A 19,227-nucleotide genomic window follows, 5' to 3' on the forward strand; every position below is an offset into this window, starting at 1 on the left:
AGTACCCACAGTCAGTGATGGTCTGGGGTGCCGTGTCAGCTGCTGGTGTTGGTCCACTGTGTTTTATCAAGGGCAGGGTAAATGCAGCTAGCTATCAGGAGATTTTGGAGTACTTCATGCTTCCATCTGCTGAAAAGCTTTATGGAGATGAAGATTTCATTTTTCAGCACGACCTGGCTCCTGCTCACAGTGCCAAAACCACTGGTAAATGGTTTACTGACCATGGTATTACTGTGCTCAATTGGCCTGCCAACTCTCCTGACCTGAACCCCATAGAGAATATGTGGGATATTGTGAAGAGAAAGTTGAGAGACGCAAGACCCAACACTCTGGATGAGCTTAAGGCCGCTATCGAAGCATCCTGGGCCTCCATAACACCTCAGCAGTGCCACAGGGTGATTGCCTCCATGCCACGCCGCATTGAAGCAGTCATTTCTGCAAAAGGATTCCCGTCCAAGTATTGAGTGCATAACTGAACATAATTATTTGAAGGTTGACTTTTTTTGTATTAAAAACACTTCTTTTATTGGTCGGATGAAATATGCTAATTTTTTTAGATAGGAATTTTGGGTTTTCATGAGCTGTATGCCAAAATCCTCAGTATTAAAACAATAAAAGACCTGAAATATTTCAGTTGGTGTGCAATGAATCTAAAATATATGAAAGTTAAGTTTTTATCATTACATTATGGGAAATAATGACCTTTATCACAATATGCTAATTTTTTGAGAAGGACTGTACAACTTGAGCAAAAACGTATTAGGGCTAAACAGTTAGAGTTAATTCTGGATAATTGGGCCTTTTTAAAAAAAAGTGAATAATGTCAAAATGTGTCCCATTACCTGAATTCACCTCTATCTGCATACATGTGGTGTTATTAGAAAGTTTTTTTTTGCTATTAAACTTCAAACAAACAGGACAGTGCTATGCCTATATAATACATAGAAAAACAGTCTATGAGGAAAAACATACAGCCAAGGTGGTTCGCTAATAATTATATAAATATGACACTGAGTGTAATTGCTTTCATATTATGTGAATGAAAAATAGTATTGATATATCTTTGAATTTCTTTATTAGAATATCTTTTTTTATTTTTTTATTATTCAACAATTGTTTTACAATATAGTGCAAACACGCATCTCTTAGAAATCTGGAACATTTCCAAACCTGTTCGAAAGAACCGATGCGCCGAAATGAGTCGTACTTTCATAACGTTGCCAGATACACGCAGTAAAATATGTTTCTGACATTATTCTTTTATTAATAATATCGATCAGCGTGAGATATTAAAAAGTAGTGATGGAGAAATTTGACAAAACGATACCGCTATCGACTCTTTATGCGGAACTCATGACAGCAGAAGTCGAAAAGCACGTTGAGCCTGTCCTCAAGTCAGTTCTTTCAATCTAAATCCTGTTTTAACTATATTTGGAGTACATTTACAGAGCTGTTCCTGGATCAGCCATAAACACCCAAGGATAGCACGCACATTGATGATGTCACTCGCTGAGAACAACAACAGCCCCTCAAAGGGATTCTCAGCACAGCTTAGCTTCTTAGTTTGCTCTAAAGTGCTGACTAATACTCTCTAATTAAAGCGTTCTATTTTAATTAAGAGCTCAGTCAGACTGACACGATAGTTTGAGTATAATTATTCTATTGAGCGAACGAACACTTTTGTTTTACATCTATCGTTAAAATATGTCAGGCCGCAGTGACAGGCTAACAACGCGCTACTAGCGGTTTATAAAACTATTCTGCATAGTTTGCAAAAAAACAAAAATAAAAAAAATTACATGTCTTATTTCGTCCAAAAGCTTAGCAAAAACAGCAATGTGCTGAGCTGACTTTGCGATTAATATTAACTTTATATCTCAGGAATGTGCTAGTATGTCAAAGGTAAGTTATCATTAGCGTAAGTTAAGTGTTTCCACATATATTATGTTTACTAATTTAATTCAAAATGTAAAAATCGTAAAAATTTGCAGACGTCAAAATGTTTTAATATTGCACATGTTTTATGAATTTTCTGTTAAGATGCTCTGTCTTGATGCACATTAGGAATTACATTCTGTTTTGATTCGTGAACGATTTCTTTCACGAATCGAATTGAAACAATTACTGTGGTGCTAGAGATAACCTATCCAGTCAGAATTGATCTTTGGATATAAATTGCAGACAATGTTTTACGCATTTACTGTTGAGATGCACACTATAAATTACATATTGTTTTCTGTTAGGTGCAGTCAAACGTCTCTCAGTTAGGTGCAGTCAAACGTCTCTCAGTGAGAGAGAAAGACAAAAGGATGATCTTGAAGATTTAACCAAGCACTGACAAACATGCCTCAACGGAAGAGAGCCCTTGTTCCAATTAATACAAGGAGAAGGGTTAAAGGTGATGAAGATTACTTCCCTTTCAACTCTTTACCCATGGAATGTCAGCTCCATGTGCTCTCATTCCTCAGTGAGGTGGACAAGTGCAACTCTGCTCTTGTGTGTGCTAGCTGGAGTTGCTTAGTGCGCTCCGGGAAGCTCTGGAGAGTTGCAGACTATTCTCGCCGTGGGGTGTTTCATCTGGGCCAGGAGGGTCTGCTAGTTTCCAACAGAGAGTTTGAGCGCTGGAAAGCTTGGGTTCACCATTACACCCATCATCTTATATCCCGTGGGGCTAGTTTGCTGACTCTGAAGGCCAGTTTTGATCTAGGGGACCTGTGCAATAAATGGGGAGAGCTCCTCTCACACCTTCTAGAGAACGTGCATTGCCGGGATCTCAGTCATGTAGATTTGAACTGGACATTTACACTGCTGGAGCCCCTCGACCTTCGTGTTCACACCAGTTCTAGCTCTCATCAAGACAATATCACCAAGATGGACCAGGTCAATAACTTCCAGATTCTCCTGACCAGACTCGTCCACAGCTGTCCCAGGATAACAAAAATGCGGCTGCACTTCGACTGGTCCGAAACATCAGTTACGCTGATCACTCAGTTTCAACACCTTCGTATCTTAGAACTGAAGTACTTTTGGGTATTCAAAGGGGTCAGCCCGAACACTTTACAGACACTGACGAAATCGCTCCCTAATCTAAAGTCCCTTACGCTCCACGTTCTTGTACCTCTGCGGAATTTAGGCATCTCGTACACCCTTGAATCCCTTTCGCTTGAGTTCTTGGATGTGTCGCCCAGTCGTGGTCTGGTCTTCTCCTGCCTAAACCTTCCAGCGCTGCGAGAGCTGCGGGCGAAGAAGATCGTTCGGGGCATTACCCTGGACCGCAGGACTCGACTGCAGATACAGAGCCGATGGCCCTGCTTGTATCAGGTCTTGCGTGAAGGAACGCCCAAGCTTCAGGCCCTTAACAATGAAAGACTCCTTCCCAACTGGAAAGAGCAAAGTTACAGAGAGCTGACGTCAATCCTCCAGCAGTCTTGCTATTGCCTTCAGCATTTAGACAGTTGGCTCTGGTGAAGTTGAAACTTAAACAATCACGGCCACATCCTGAAGAAAAACATTAGATGGACCAAAAATATAATCAACACAATTCTGATCCTCTCTAATGAAAATTATTTAATGCTGTAATTTAATTATAGCCACACCTTCCTAACAAATAAGTGGATTCAATTTCAATATATGTGCATTTTATTAACCTTACAATTATGCCTAAAAGGAGTTTTGACTTGTGCTATGAAGGTTTATGATCCAGTGCATTTTTTAGGAGCTTATGTGAAGTCAGGAAAATTGTTCTATTGTGCAAAAAGTAGGATAAAGCAGATTTCAGCAATGGAGTGTTGATCACTTTGACATGAACTCTTAATTCCTTAAAACATTTAATTCCTTCTGTGTTTCAGTAGGAATCATCTAAATTAAAGGGGGTTTTTGCCTTTATTTGTGTGAATCTATGTCCTGAACTAGATTTTACCTCAGTGTTTTCAGCAATCTGTGACCAAAAGTTACGACATTCCTGATAATCTATAATTTCAGACAACTTTTTCCTCTTCTGACAATTTAATTTTAATCACACTTTCAGAAACTTGAATTGAAATAGATCGATTTTATTTTAGTTCGAGCCTGTTATTGAGTGTTTTTAAGGATTTTCACATGAGTGAAAATGTATTGTGTTGCATCCTAGAGTTTATCCATATTTGGGGCAAGTGTCTTGGCAAAATCTTGAGTTTAGGGCTTTCTAAAGAAGTAATGAGTAAAACTTGAACTGCTTAGACATTCTTTACATGATGAGGTATTAGCTGACCAATGAATAGGCAATTCTTGATTAAGATTAGATCAGCATTCATGCTAAGCATTAACATAATGTGCCTTTAATTAAGTTTTTCTTCCATAGAGTTTTGCTTTGATTTTATGGAATGAAAATATTGCCTTTAGCCCCAAAAACTAATAGATAACTCATATAATGTATGTCATGTGCATAGAAGTTTTCCCCCCATTGTAAACAACCGGTGGATGAAATGTGATTTGTGTGCAGTACTTTATGCTCATCCACAGGATGGCACCACCATACCCTTTTCTTTTCGGTGCAGTGATAAATTAATTCTGTGTACTGGCTGGAACTCAAACAGCTACAATAAAATGATACAATTTTACTAAATAACATTTGTGCTGTTTTGATTGTTTTTAAAAAATGCAAATGGTTCACTGTAGCTTTCAGTTATAATTCCTGTTAATGTTAATGTTTAAAAGAGACAGACACAAATGAAAAATATTTTAAATTAAAAGACTTTATAATTTGAATTTAAGATGGATATAAATAGATTTTTAAAGAGTAACAGTTTTTAATATATTGTAATATATCTATCCATCCATCCATCTAGATTTAAAAAGTAGATTCATCTACATTACCATCTGCTGATTTTAAAGACGTTTAGATAAAAACTCAATGGAGGGGAAGGTTAGGGTGAGTTTTAAAAAAAAAGGCACCAGAGTCCCCTCCCCTAACTCTTCGAAAAAAACACTCCAAATTTCACTCAAAGACATACTGATTTAGTAGTAGAAAAGGCTCAGAAATCCGTCAATGACGTTTTTTTTGTTTGGTTCAATGAGTCATTAGAGACATTTCTGTGCAGAACACTGCTGTCACCTCTGAAACAGCTGGATGTCTATGACTGAGGTCTGAAGGTCTATGGCAGAACATAAGATGGACTCAAGAGGATCAGAATGGACTGCATAACAGATATTATAACTGAATCCAGATGTGGGACAAAGAGCGATGCAACGTATTACATGTCAAATACAGTCATGTTTGTGTGATTCTGGCTCATCCATGCTAGTTAATGTGTAATCTTGATAGGCGTGGTAGTGGTGCTTGACGTCCCAATTGATATATTGTCAAGATCTGTGAGAGGGTACAGAGTCTAAAAACGCTCAGCAAGTTCCCTTAGCTCACTTCATTCTTGGAGGTTTCTCAGAAGGATCAGAAATGGCCAAAGGAACTGCCACTTCCAAGGCCGTGGCTGTCGGCATTGGGGTCATCACAGTTTCTTCTGTTTGTGGTTTAGTGTTGATGGTTGTGATGTTCCAAATTCAAATAGAGGAAAAACGTCCACTGGTTCCACCTCGTCCAACTAAACCTCCGGTTATTCCAACAGATCCTCCAACGAATCTCAGACTTCACGACTATTTGATTCCTGAGAGCTACAAAGTCGTCCTCCAACCGTACCTTTACGCAGCGATAACTAACAACTACACAAACCAATCCTTCTTTTTCACGGGGAACTCAACTGTAAGGTTAAAGTGTATGAAAGACTCCAAAACCATCTTTCTTCATGTTCACAACCTAAATGTGACGAATGTGGAAGTGAGAAAATCTGATTCAAATGAGAAATTAGAGAGCAGATATAAAATTCATTACAATGAAAGTAATTTCCTAGAGATCCAAGTCGAGGACAAGTTATCTGGAAATGGGACCTACTATGATCTTTTTACCACCTTTGAAGGGGAACTTTTTGAAGACTTGGCTGGGTTGTATGTGAGCCGGTACTCTGAGAAGAGTAAAGACGAGGATGAGGAGGATGAAGAAAGGTAAAGATATCAGGAAATCTGCTTTCTTTTAATAGAAATATTATTTATAAACTAGTATATATATATATATATATATATATATATATATATATATATATATATATATATATATATATATATACAATTAAATTTTATATTTTTGTCTTACAAATGTCTCTTTTCAGTTCGGTTAAAAACACCAAAGAACATTCATTGAAAAAATGTGAATGTGTACTTATTTCAGTCTAAGTTATATTTGCATGTATTTGGTCACATAAATAGTTTAAAAAAATAATTTTCTAAACTTTCTCTTCATAATATTCACCACAGGCTATCATTTGTCCGGTAAATTGTTTATTGTGAGAAGCCTCCTGAGATTTTTTTTTATGAAATCGCCATTATGTACATTTACTGTTGTTTTTACATACAGTTTTAATGACAAATATGTGACAGATAAATCCACAATAATTTGCATAAATCCTTCTCCACAAACAGATTCCTGGCCACCAGCCTGTTGCAACCCACAGACGCGAGGAGAGTATTTCCGTGCTTTGATGAGCCAGCTCTGAAGGCTGTGTTTGATATTACTATTATCCACAGACCTGGAACTATAGCCCTCTCCAATGGCATGGGAGGTTAGGACAAAGTCAAAATTTCACTGTACATGAAAGAACATATTTGACATATAATATATACATGCTTAAAAATAAAGCTTTAAAACGTTTTAGTTTTTTTTCAGCAGCGCCATAGAAGAACCATTTTGAGTTCCCCAAATAATCTTTCAGTGAACAGTTTAAAAAAGAACTTCTAAAAATCTAAAGAACCTTTTTTAAACTTTTTTGTTGTATTGAAAGGTTCCATGGATGTTAAAGTTTCTTCATGGAACCATAGATTAAGAACCTTTATTTTTAAAAGTGTAAATATTTAGTCCTAAATATAGTCTCTAATACAGACAACAATAAACGTCAAGATAGCAAACAGTAGCGTTCAAAATCTCACAAATTTGGAAAAGACTGTTGCTTATTTGAAAAGGATTTAAACAATGCAAACAAAACAAAAATCAAAGTATTTATGCTCACTGTATAATTTCTGTTTTTCAGACTCAGGCTCGACTGAAATAGATGGAGAAGAATGGGTTGTGACTAAATTTAAAGAGACCCCCATCATGTCAACTTATCTATTGGCTTTCACTTTATCTGATTTTTCGTATAAAACGATACCTCTTGAGGCAAACATGCATGTATGTTGCATTCATTTTTATTTAGGACACTTTAGTGCTGGCTTTTTATTTATTTTTTTTATTTTTTTTACATTTAACAAATTATTATTATGATATGTTTCAAAGATATATGCTCAGAGAGAGGCTATTACTGCTGGCCATGCTGACTATGCAGCTGAAATAACACCGAAGATTCTGAATCACTATGAGAAGGAATTTGGATTGAAATACCCACTGGATAAACTAGGTGAGTCAAGGGGAAAAAACAACGAGAAGGTTTCAATGGCTCTATTGAATTATGTGGTTTATTTGAATTGTTTGCATCAATACATATGGATGAAGTTCACCACTTATTAAATGTGTTTTTTGTGCCCATACAACAAAAAGTTGTTTTAAAAATTGGACCCCATTGACTTTTATTGTATGGAACCGGACAAAGACCTTCTTCAAAATAACTGGTAACACTTTACAATAAGATTTAATTTGTTAACATAAATTAACTACATTAGTAAACATTAACTAACAGTGAACAATACTTCTACAGCATTTATTAATCTTAGAAAATGTTAATTCAACTTTTATTAATACTTTATTAAGATCAAAAGTTATCTGTTAATATTAGTGAACTAACATGAACATTGTTTTAAATAACTAACATTAACAAAGGGTAAGAATGCTGTAAGAATATTGTTCTTTGTTAGTTCATGTTAGTTATTGCATTAACTAATGTAAACAAATAAGACCTTATTGTAAAGTGTTACCAAATATCTTTTGTGTTCTAAAAAAATTTTAAAAATAAAGTCATTTAGGTATGGAACAACATTACACAATGTTCATTTTGGGGTGAACTATCCCAAACAGAACATGCTGAACAAGCTGAAATGAGTCTGTGTTCCATATAAAAGACATGGAGGATCACAAGCAAAATTTGTTTTATTACAGATCAGATTGCCCTGCCAGATTTCAGTGTCGGAGCCATGGAAAACTGGGGTTTGATTTCATATCAGGAGTCAGGTTTGCTGTATGATGAAAGTACGGGATCAACCTTTGATAAAGAAAGGGTGGCCACTCTGATTGCTCATGAGTTGGCACATCAGGTAAACATATTCATAACCTTAATATCCTTGCATAATTCATCATCGCCTACTAGAGTTCACATTGGGCTAGATATTTCAGTGAATGGCATTGTTAATTGTCCAGTAGTGACAACCTTAAAAAATCAAAAATATGTAAATAAATAAACATAATCAAAATATATGAGAATTTTGATTAGCCCATTTATTTTTGCTATCCTATGACTATGCATGCATTCTGCAGTGTATTTTCTCTGATGTAGTTCTTTAGAACATTACATATTTAGATCATCCTCTAGAACTAGGGGTTGAGAACCCCTAAATCATAAATCTTTAAATAAATAATTTTTCCATTTCACACCTGTGCTTAATTTCAGTGGTTTGGAAACCTTGTCACTATGCGCTGGTGGAATGACCTGTGGCTGAATGAAGCATTTGCGACATATATGTCATACATTGGGGTGGAAGCTGCTCACTGGGACTTGGTATGTTTTTGTTTATTTTAGCATAATGATTTGAATGATTTTTTTGTCGAAAACTATAATGGGAATAACTTAATTAAATTAAAACTCTGCCAACTCCAACTTCCTCTGATGATATTGTTCATTTGTGTTTTCAGAAAGATCTAATTGTTCTCAGAGAAATCCAGTCCGCCTTTCAAGTGGATTCCTTGAACTCTTCTCATCCTCTCAGCTTGAATGAAAATGATATTCAAACTTCCTCCGAGATCATAGAACTTTTTGATGACGTCACATACAGCAAGGTTGACATGACATCTCAATACAGTTATAGTGTCAGTAAGTACCTTAATGTTCAAAATCAATTCAAAACAAAAACCTTCATGCTCTGTACATCCTTTAGGGTGCTTCCGTGTTGAGAATGCTGTCCGCATTCATGACTGACACCGCATTTATGAAAGGACTCAGGGTAAGCCGAAGTCGGGGGGAATTATATACTCTATATTGTTCAAATGTTTGGAAACAGTAATATTGTGAAATAATTTTACAATTAAAAGAAATGTTTTCTATTTTAATAATTTTTGAAATGTAACTTATTCCTGTGATGGCAAAACTGGATTTCCAGCATCATTACTCCAGAAATAATTCTAATCTGCTGATTTGGTGCTCAAGAAAGATTTTTTAACATCAAGGTTGAAAACAGCTTAGCCATCACAAGAATATATATGGTATAACAGTACTGTATTTTGAAAACAATATATTTATATAATGTTCAGATGCTTTATTTAGCTTTTTAAATCCCCAACTCAAATGTTATATATTATATATAATTTAAATATTTTAATATAATTGTGTTTTTACAACTTATGACCTTTTGTGGAGACTGGACCAGGACTGATTGTTTAATTGATAAATGTATATCTTTTAGAAATACCTCGACAACTTCCGGTACAATAACACTGTGTACAACGATCTTTTGGAATGCTTGCAAAAGGTAAATCGAGGACTTATATTCAATTCTTTTAAATTGAAATTTTATGGGAGAATAATGACAAATATTTCCAACAATGATCAGGAGACAAATCTAGATTTGGAAGGCTTCATGAGCACATGGATTAAGCAAGTTGGGTACCCAGTAATCACCATTAATAGCCAGACGGGGGACACTTCTCAAGAACAGTTTTTACTAAAGCCAGGCGTGGGCCATGAGTGAGTTCCAAAAATCAATAGTATTCAATATTATCATATTTACTGAATCATTTAGGTTCCATGGCAGGCCATTTATAGCATTGGATTAAAAGTAATAAAATAAAAAGTCCTAAATTATTGTACCATTATATGCAATATAGTCTTTATTGTTTAGTCTCTATAATTCAGTAGTTTCCAAATTCAAATATTGTTTATTTTCTCCCTATCAGTATTCCATGGCAGGTTCAAATCACATACATTAAGTCTGATGATCCGGGATTGAAAAGAGATTTACTGAAAGTAAAAGGTCCAGGTAAGGAACGAATAAACTTTAAAGCTTCATTTTAAAATATAAGAAGGAAACCTGCTAAAACAACAGGACTAAATATGCAGTAGCCGTTTGTAGTGATTATCCCTGTTGCTCATTTCTGCATCCTTCCTTATAGTTCGAAGGCCACATTTTCAACTCAAAGATCAATGGGTTCTCGCCAACATCAACTGCACTGGCTTTTACCGTGTGAACTACGATGAAGAAAACTGGAACAAACTTCTAATGCAGCTTGAAAAAGATCATCATGTAAGACATGTTATTAGCATCCTTTTAAAATCACTTTACAGTTAAGGGCAGAAACACAACTTTGCGCAAGTACGCGAACCCTTGGCCAACAACAGATCCAGTTAAACATACTTAACGTGTGCTGTTCCATTGGTCTAGCGGTATCAAACTTAAGTAGGCTACGCAAGGGGGCGATATAGATACATTCAAATAGGCTGCCTCTCACATTAAACCATATTACTCAGGTAAATTGCTATAAACATACTGAATCAGCATGAAATGGAAGTTGTTTTAGTTTTTGTCTTACCTATTGTCGCGTATATCAGAGTGCAACGGCTTCTCGAACAAGAAAAAATGTAGGGCGTGACTTGATTTTGTCCATTAGGAATTGATTGGATCGTTGGATTGTTGTGGTTTGCTTTAGACCCTTAGGTGTGTTTACACAATGTCTAATTATGAGATTACGAATTGTAAAAAGCATTCACGTTCTTGTAGAAATCGTAATTACAGCATGTTAACTGGGAATTTTCTGAGAGCTCCCATTTGTACCATATGACTGCAGTACCGCCTGATCGCAACATATTCATATTTCCATTGCCATTGATAATTCCAATTCTGAGCCAGACGTGAACAGCTCCGAGTAGAACATCATGTGATTGTGTTGTCATCTTGCGACATTGCGTGAACTTTTCACATTTCCGGGGGTTCTCAGAAGTGGAAGTCATCATCGTTGGGTAAACTTCTAGGCTATAGTGGTGAATGGGAGACGTAATAACATTATAATTACACAAATAATGCAACCATTCCTGAAGATTACACTGACCAAAGTGGTGATAATAATTTGTTATTTTGATCAAGGATTAGTCTACTAGAGCACATGAACTTGATGTGCACAGATAGGTCATTTCTAATAAATACTGCAATATATTCATGAATATATATGTCAAATATAACTGTTTTTCTCAAGATGCATTTAAAGGATCTACCAAAAATGAGCATAACCGATGTCCATCGCAAATGCAGATTGATATGTAATAATTCTGATATCTAAATATTTCTTCTTTTGACTAACCTTTGGATTTAAAAAAAATAACAAAACTGCAACAATAAAAATAATTTGCTAGGTTAGATGATTACCTTAAAAGTCCATAGATATCGCCATCAGTTCACAGTGCTGTAACACTTCGACGAGCGAATGCGATGAGACTTATTTTCCTGTTTGTTCACGTGAGTGACGTACGGCATGTAGCCTATATTGACAGTAGCTGCTGGTGAACTGAAACTGTAAAAAAGACATTTACAATAATTCACGCTATCGCCTCTTGTGGCAGCGCTGCGAATACAATGCGCGCGATCCGACACATTTCAGTACGCAACTTGTGAAATCGAGTTTGCAAGCTACTGCGTTCACGACACGTAGGATTTGCGTGAAGTATGTTTTGTCATTTACAGAAAATATTAAAAATTCAAGCAGAATACTGATGAGATAAAAAATACCTTACATCTTTAGATCATTCCACTCATCAACCGAGGACAACTCATTGATGACGCTTTTAATCTTGCAAGGTACATTTTACATTCAGATGATCTGGTAATTCTGTTGTTCACGGGGATTTATTGCTGTATGTTAACTTCTAATATTTTTTGTAAAGGGCTCATCGCCTCAACGTCACTATTGCACTAAGTCTAACTAAGTTCCTGGTGAATGATACTGAGTATATTCCATGGGAGTCAGCACTGAAAAACCTGGACCATTTTATCCTTATGTTTGATCGCTCTGAAGTCTATGGTGGGATAACGGTGAGCACAAGGAAACAGTCTACTTGAACACATACAAAACAGTGAAAATGTGATAACTTATCTGTACATTTCTATGTCAAGAAATACCTACGCAAGCAAATTACAGGACTATATAAGCACTTTGAAGGGTACACAAAGAATGCAACCATTCCTGAGGATTACACTGACCAGTAAGCATTTTTTTTGTCTTTCTTTATATATATTTTGTTGGAAATCTAGCTGATTTTTTTCTTTCTTTTTAGGTATAACCAGGTAAATGCTATTTCAGTGGCCTGCGCCCATGGCCTTCCTGAGTGCATAGAAATGGCAAAAGGTCTATTCATGGATTATAAAAATGGCTCAAATAAGTGAGTGCATCTTTAAGACATCTATGCATCTACATTAGATATATTGAATTGAAAGCTGCTTGAAAGCTGATGTATTTTTACATTTAGGATTCATCCGAATTTGAGGAAGGCAATCTATTGCAGTGCAATAGCTGCCGGTGATGAGGATGATTGGGAATTTGTTTGGGAAGAATACCAAAGGTCTACAGTCGCTGCCGAGAAAGACAAATTAAGATATGCCCTATCATGTACCAAAGAAATCTGGCTGCTGAACAGGTCAGGGCAACGATTTGCTCTTTACACCATCTCAACAGACACTATGTTTACTTCATACTCACTATTGACGTTTATAATCCAACAGATATCTTGAGTACACTCTTGACCCTTCAAAGATAAGAAAGATGGATATGGTCTCTACCATAAACTACATTGCCAGAAATGTCGCCGGCCAGCCTCTCGCATGGGATTTTGTTCGTGGCAAGTGGTCCTATATCACCCAAGAGTAAGTAAAGGTTCAAATGATTCTTTAAATTCAATGAATGAAAACGGGGAAAAAATTTGGTGGAGTAACAATTTTCACTCAAAACCTTGCTAGTAAATTTTAAAATTATTACAAAGAAACAGAAAGTAACATTAAATTAAAGACAACATTTCGGAGTAGAAAGACTAAGATTGTATTTTCTTGTAAATGTACTCCAATAATTTACAATACAATACAATATTATTTAAATTTTTTTACAGTTCAGGCAAATTAAACCACTCAAATTACATATTCCGCAAACATGTTCAGTCTGTGTCTTTGGCTTGAAATAAATAATGAATTATAAAATATGAATTGGGAATTGCCACAGCAATCAGGAAGTTATAACACCCAAGTTACATAAAAGTGTCAAAGATCAACAGCAATTCAGGGTCCAAAGGCTGCCTTCAGCTATAAATGAATGATAGTCTTAATTGTCTTAAAGGTTACTTGTTGGAAACCATAAGTATATGGGCATGTGACTAACAATCATCTTTTTTTGGGCAGGTATGGAGCGGGAATCATATCTTTAGGGAGTCTACTAGATAGCGTGACAAAGAGATTCTCCAGGGACGTTGAACTTGAAGAGGTGCTGTTGTTTGCCATTTTTGGTTACTCTCTGACTCTTTTAGTTATTGTAGAGGGATGATAAAGAGTAATAGTTGATGATTTCTCAATCTGTAATTGTGTTTCCACCATTGTTCTTACACAAACATTCAAAATTGTCTTCACACAGCTGAAGCAGCTTCAGAGGGAGCAGGATAAGGATGATCAGGGGTTCGCAGCTCGATCTTTGGAGCAGGTCATTGAAAGGACAGAGGCCAACATTAAGTGGGTGAATGAAAACAAGCAGAATGTTAAGGATTGGTTCAATGGAGAGCTGTAAGATCAGAGTTTTTATAGGCCTGCACAATTAAAAACAGATGTAAAGGCATTCCACAATAAAAGCAACACCCTTCTGTGGTTCTGAGATGGTTTTCGCAGGAGAATTATTCAAGCGCTAGAAGAGAACAACGAATGTGCAATTTTAAAATGGCTTCATAACACCTTCCCTATTCTGTGTTGAGTAGTTAAAGCCAGATATATGGTGTATATAAGAGAAAAGGCCAAAAATTAATGTTTAGGACAGCTTATTGCCTTTAATATAATTTAGCTGATATTACTGAGTATTGTTTACAGTGATGAAATCACATCTAAGCACAAAAAAAAATAAAAGCACAAAGGACTATTATGTTATTCTTTGTATTTGTATAGTTTATTTTAATTAAAATGCATATTATGAAAGCTAGTATTTTGAAATATTACCTTTATATAAAACCATAGCTTTAATATTTTTGTTGATTACTGTAATTGATGATATTGTGAAAGACAAAAGTTGTTTCATATTTTTATTGTAAAATGTAAAAGTCAGACATGCAAATCTTATAATAAAGTGATTTTTTTACGCAGCTGTTTCTTTTGATGCACTGGTATTGTTGTAATAGATCTATAACACACACACACACACACACACACACACACACACACACACACACACAACCTACACTGGTCTCACGGTTCGGTTCGGTTATCATGTCATCGATTCAGTTCAATTCGGTATCACAATGCATTTCGATGCACCGCATCCTCAATTTTCAAAATTTACTTTAAAAGTGATCCGTGCGCGTGCGCGTGCGTTCGTCTGTTCGGGAAGTCGCAGTGACAGAAACAGTGACATTCCAGTTTGAATTTCAAAGGCCTGTTTATGCCATTAAGAAAATAAAATTTTATCAAATCAATTTTGTTTTAAAGAAATGTTTATTTAAAAGCAGCGCTCATTCATCAGTGTATATGTCACCATTAGAGGCGCGCGCATCAACCGTCGAGATCACTGTTGAAGATGACAATCATTTATAATCGCCCGTAACAACACAGAATAATTGTAATTTCATCTTCGGCTGGCAGCGAATACTTAAATCAGAGAACAATATTGAGGCGGGTGGATTATTTGTTTTGGCTGCGGATTCGGGTGACGTTGAAGCTCATTCTCTAATATTCTAAAGCAAATAGGTGTTCTGACGATTCATGCTACCCATCGAGATGAACACCGGCTCTGCCAGGCTAACAGCTAGGGGTGAACACGGCTAACATTGTTTATCAAGTTAATATAGCTATTATCTCCTGCCTATTCTATTTGTGCGTGACATGAGCGCACACAGCGCGTGTCTTCTCCAGGTCGTGCTTACCAGGTTGTTCATAAAAGCCGAAATGTGTCCAGATGTAGGCTTTTAAAGTAGCTGGAGCATTTTTAATTATGCGCACACATCTTTTGTTGATGTTAGATATTTAATTGTGCATGCTTATTTTCCTTTTTACATTAAAATGACTGTTGCAACCATTTAACGCTCACTAAAAAACACAAATTATTTACATGTAAACTTCACTAAATCTAAAAAACAATAAAATCTAAAGTATAAAAAAATGTATATCATTTATTTATACTGTACATTATAATGTTGTGATGCCTAAACTTACTTAAGGATCAGAGTGATCCTTAAGTGATCCCCAGAGTGAACTGATTTTAGTTTTTGTTTAACTGATTTTAGGTTTTAGTGTTTTAAAATAGCGTATCATTTTAGAATCAGACATTAATCGGCCATCTTTTTAATATAGTTGCATGTATAAATATGATTATGAAATATTATAAACTCATTTTCAATAACTATGCTTAATGATACGAAGGACATGCCTTTGAAAATACTTAGTACATAAAAATGCATAACAGTCTTTATTTTAAAATGGCACTTTTTCTGTTTATTTATTACATTTTCATATGATAACATAGTAATACTGACTGTGTTTTGTGGTGTAAATATACATTTGGAAGACAGATAACAAGGCACTGTGATCCAATCCTGGAAGCTCAATGGTGTCATTCAGTCATCCTGAAAGCAAGATCCCAAACAACATAAAACAGATGTTACAGGTTTGCACAAAGAAACTCAAACGAATCCTTCACTGGATCATTGCATTTGTCTGACTTAATCTTAAACCTCTTTATGATAGAATAACAGGAAATGTTAAAACGATTACATATCTGTTCATGATAAACCCATTTCCTAAACAAATGCTTCATGTGGCCAGAGCAAAACACAAACATTTTCAGTTGAGCAGAGAATCTTACCCATTCTTCATCGTCTGCTCCGTCACCCTGACCGACACTCTTCCCTGTCGTTTCCTGATCAGTTTTGTTAGCCAATATTTTCTCTGTCCACGATGCTCCAGCGTTCTCATCTCCTGCAAAGTTGCACTTTGTCACTGTACCACCATCCAGTTTGGCGAAGGAAACTAGGCAGGCAAAAACAGACAGAACAGTGTAGCCACTTTGATTTACTTAGAAGTACATACAACCAGCATTGCACTCACAAATAAAGGGCCCGTCTCCTTTTGTCTTAAGACGGATCTCTTGGCCAGGCTCAAGCTCTGTTTTGTTCATCTCCTCCTCTGAGATCCAGAATGCAAAGGCCTGACCAGGACAATGTTTTGAAGTCATTTTAACCAGCTGGTCCTTATTCACAATATCCCTCAGTTGGCGCTCATCAAGACAATCTGTATCACCCTTAGCCTCCACTTCTGCAAGGTTGAGACACACAAACAGACACCATCTGCCCACAACATGCATTTAATAGTCTGCTGCCATACATGAAGATATTTTATAAATCGGCATATTACATTTACTTGTAATTGTTTTGTAAAAGTTTATTCCAGCTTTTATTATTTGATGGTACAACTGAAAGTTGTTAAAACAGGCTGCCATTAAAAAGCACAATAAAAACATGCCATATTAAAACCGAATGGTTCTGAATAAATGCACATTATGGCTACTCACTGAAGGATGACATCAGATAACCTGTGTTGACCTTCCGGGTATCACTGAAGTTAGGTTCAATCTCATTTCCTTTTGAATCATATTTTCTGCGATGGATTCGGCTTGGTTTGATGTACAAAACATTGAAGCGCTCCTGAAATAAACGCGTTTTAGATGTTAATAAAAATGATATTGCAAGACAAGCAACAATAAAACAATTGCTGAATCACTAAGAGTTATGGAAAATATTATATTATCATTTATTACAAATAAAATTATATATTCTCGACTGTTCAAATGTTTGGGGTCGATAGAATTTTTAATTGTTTTTGATCAAAGACTCTTATGCTCACCAAAGCTGCATTTATTTAATAAAAATACACTAAACGTAGTATTGTTAAATATTATTACAACTTAAAATAACTGTTTTCTATTGTACGAAATTCTAAATGGACCTGTAATGCAAAGCTGAATTTTCAGCATCATTATTCCAGTCTTCAGTCACATGATTCTTCAGAAATCATTCTATTCTATCATACTGATGTGATGCTCAAGAAACATTTCTTATTATTATCAATGTTGACATATAATATTCTCTACTATTTAATATTATATAAGTTTCATTGTGGACACCATGATACATTTTCAGGAGTCTCTGATAGAATGTTCAAAAGAACAGCATTAATTTTCAATGTTTTTTTTTTTTTTTTTTTGCTGTAACAGTTAAGTTTTACTGACCCCAGACTTATGAACAGTAGTTTAAATTAGTGAATGATCTGATTGCAGAGTACAACCCAAGTTTATGAGTTGAGGAACCGTTTGAAGTTCTCTAATAAACAAACCCTTTACCTTTCTGTTGTTCACATCTGTTATGACATGGCGTGACACATCCAGGATCGCCCCCTCTAAAATGACACCATGACCACTGGAAAGTGAAAATGAAACATAAAACACAATGTACTATGGTAACGTTACTATGATACAAGTAGGCTACTATGGTAACGATCGTTTCCGCCAGAACGCCACTAAAACAAAATAGAGAACAAAAGTGTTGATATAAACTATAATAACTTTCTATTACAAAAAAATTCACAGTTTGAAGGATATATCATATCAAATTACTTCTAAATGTTTTTACAGTATTAGCTATAACTTATGTAACGTTAACTATTGTATTTGGAGACTATTATCCATATCTGTAAGAGAGACGAGGAGAAGTAAACAGTCGACAACTGCAAAAAGCAGGCTTGCAATTTAAAGTATTACCTCTGGTGAACTATTGGATCCCATGCGGAGGATAGTTTCTCATTATGCACAGGTTTGTTTAATAACGCAGTGTTGTCATAAATGCGACTCATCTTCTGCTGATGATTTGATTTCGTCGAAAGCTCAGCCACTTCCTGGTTACGTCATCATGAAATCTCTATCCGTTCGAAACGCAGTTTAGCTATGCGGGGAAATATTGTGTACTATGCCGTTGTAATTTGTTGACAACATATAAATGAATGTAAAATAAAACTTTAAAATGAGAAGTGAATTATTTTTACCCATCTTTTTCTTCTGCACGGACCTTGCTCTTTATTTGCGCGAATCAAGTGGTGGTGCCAATATGAAAAGCAAAATATTCATCATCAGTTTTATGATTGCAATGGAAACCTGTTTCCTGTTATTTTAAGTGCACCCAACATTTTTGTGATTTATATAGGGACGTAAAGTCATTTATCATTCTACTATGTCTTCAAAAAATTGTTTTTTTATTTTATATAGGCATACCAATACCATTTTATATATCATCAATGGAATTGACTTAACTAAACATAAAGCACTTTTGGGTAGTCTGATTCATATCTATTTATAAAACAGCATATTTAAATTTTTTATTTTGTGGAAATATAATTTTTGTTTTGTGAAATGTAACATTATATAATACAATTTCCACAACTACAAATTACATAAAAAGAAATAAAATATACCACTTACATTGAATAACAAGCAATCAAACAAACACACACACACACACATGCATACGATACTTAACACTGAATAACTAGCAATCAAACAAACACACACACACACACACACATACATTATACGTACATGCATGACATACTAAACACAGAATAACTAGCAATCAAACAAACAAACACACACACACACACACACACACACACACACACACACACACACACACACAAACACAAACACACACACACACACACACACACACA

The 19,227-nt window shown here is 35.5% G+C and overlaps 3 protein-coding genes across 4 annotated transcripts; 2 read left to right on the forward strand and 1 right to left on the reverse strand.

Moving 5' to 3' along the window:
• The first annotated feature begins 1,486 nt into the window (after positions 1–1,486).
• On the forward strand, positions 1,487–4,603 carry LOC143759194 (uncharacterized). 2 transcript variants are annotated; one of them, XM_077248863.1, is made up of 2 exons: positions 1,487–1,902; positions 2,244–4,603. In XM_077248863.1, the coding sequence occupies exon 2, from the start codon at positions 2,344–2,346 to the stop codon at positions 3,466–3,468; it is 1,125 nt and encodes a 374-aa protein (XP_077104978.1). In that variant the 5' UTR covers positions 1,487–1,902; positions 2,244–2,343; the 3' UTR covers positions 3,469–4,603. The 2 variants fall into 2 exon arrangements, with proteins under 2 accessions (XP_077104978.1, XP_077104977.1); XM_077248862.1 differs by having other exon boundaries at positions 1,768–1,902; positions 2,269–4,603.
• Positions 3,761–14,600, forward strand: anpeplb (alanyl (membrane) aminopeptidase-like b). Its single transcript, XM_077248861.1, has 20 exons — positions 3,761–6,033; positions 6,508–6,647; positions 7,113–7,252; positions 7,358–7,478; positions 8,174–8,328; positions 8,682–8,789; positions 8,924–9,067; positions 9,166–9,231; positions 9,691–9,756; positions 9,838–9,971; positions 10,181–10,263; positions 10,397–10,527; positions 12,017–12,072; positions 12,159–12,306; positions 12,388–12,476; positions 12,549–12,653; positions 12,741–12,908; positions 12,994–13,134; positions 13,660–13,741; positions 13,889–14,600. The coding sequence occupies exons 1-20, from the start codon at positions 5,432–5,434 to the stop codon at positions 14,036–14,038; spliced, it is 2,829 nt and encodes a 942-aa protein (XP_077104976.1). The 5' UTR covers positions 3,761–5,431; the 3' UTR covers positions 14,039–14,600.
• Positions 14,601–15,918: 1,318 nt separating this feature from the next.
• Positions 15,919–18,423, reverse strand: arpin (actin related protein 2/3 complex inhibitor). Its single transcript, XM_077248864.1, has 6 exons — positions 18,266–18,423; positions 17,849–17,924; positions 17,021–17,153; positions 16,558–16,764; positions 16,316–16,479; positions 15,919–16,076 (listed from the first exon to the last, which is right to left on the reverse strand). The coding sequence occupies exons 1-6, from the start codon at positions 18,355–18,357 to the stop codon at positions 16,068–16,070; spliced, it is 681 nt and encodes a 226-aa protein (XP_077104979.1). The 5' UTR covers positions 18,358–18,423; the 3' UTR covers positions 15,919–16,067.
• Between the last annotated feature and the right edge of the window lie 804 nt (positions 18,424–19,227).

This window comes from Siphateles boraxobius, unplaced genomic scaffold (genome assembly GCF_051911475.1).
Source record: "Siphateles boraxobius isolate OS27281-9 unplaced genomic scaffold, OSU_SipBor_1 31, whole genome shotgun sequence".
NCBI classification, from domain to species: Eukaryota; Metazoa; Chordata; class Actinopteri; order Cypriniformes; family Leuciscidae; genus Siphateles; species Siphateles boraxobius.

Excerpts from the sequence above, each read along its gene's own strand:
- LOC143759194 (XM_077248863.1), top strand. The coding sequence starts at position 2,344 with ATGCCTCAACGGAAGAGAGCCCTTGTTCCAATTAATACAAGGAGAAGG.
- anpeplb (XM_077248861.1), top strand. The coding sequence starts at position 5,432 with ATGGCCAAAGGAACTGCCACTTCCAAGGCCGTGGCTGTCGGCATTGGG. Across the intron at positions 9,757-9,837 it reads TTTTGGAATGCTTGCAAAAG|GAGACAAATCTAGATTTGGA; the intron begins GTAAATCGAGGA and ends AACAATGATCAG. Across the intron at positions 10,264-10,396 it reads ACTGAAAGTAAAAGGTCCAG|TTCGAAGGCCACATTTTCAA; the intron begins GTAAGGAACGAA and ends CCTTCCTTATAG.
- arpin (XM_077248864.1), bottom strand. The coding sequence starts at position 18,357 with ATGAGTCGCATTTATGACAACACTGCGTTATTAAACAAACCTGTGCAT. Across the intron at positions 17,925-18,265 it reads GATCCAATAGTTCACCAGAG|TGGTCATGGTGTCATTTTAG; the intron begins GTAATACTTTAA and ends TTCACTTTCCAG. Across the intron at positions 16,480-16,557 it reads AGGAGACGGGCCCTTTATTT|TTTCCTTCGCCAAACTGGAT; the intron begins GTGAGTGCAATG and ends TTGCCTGCCTAG.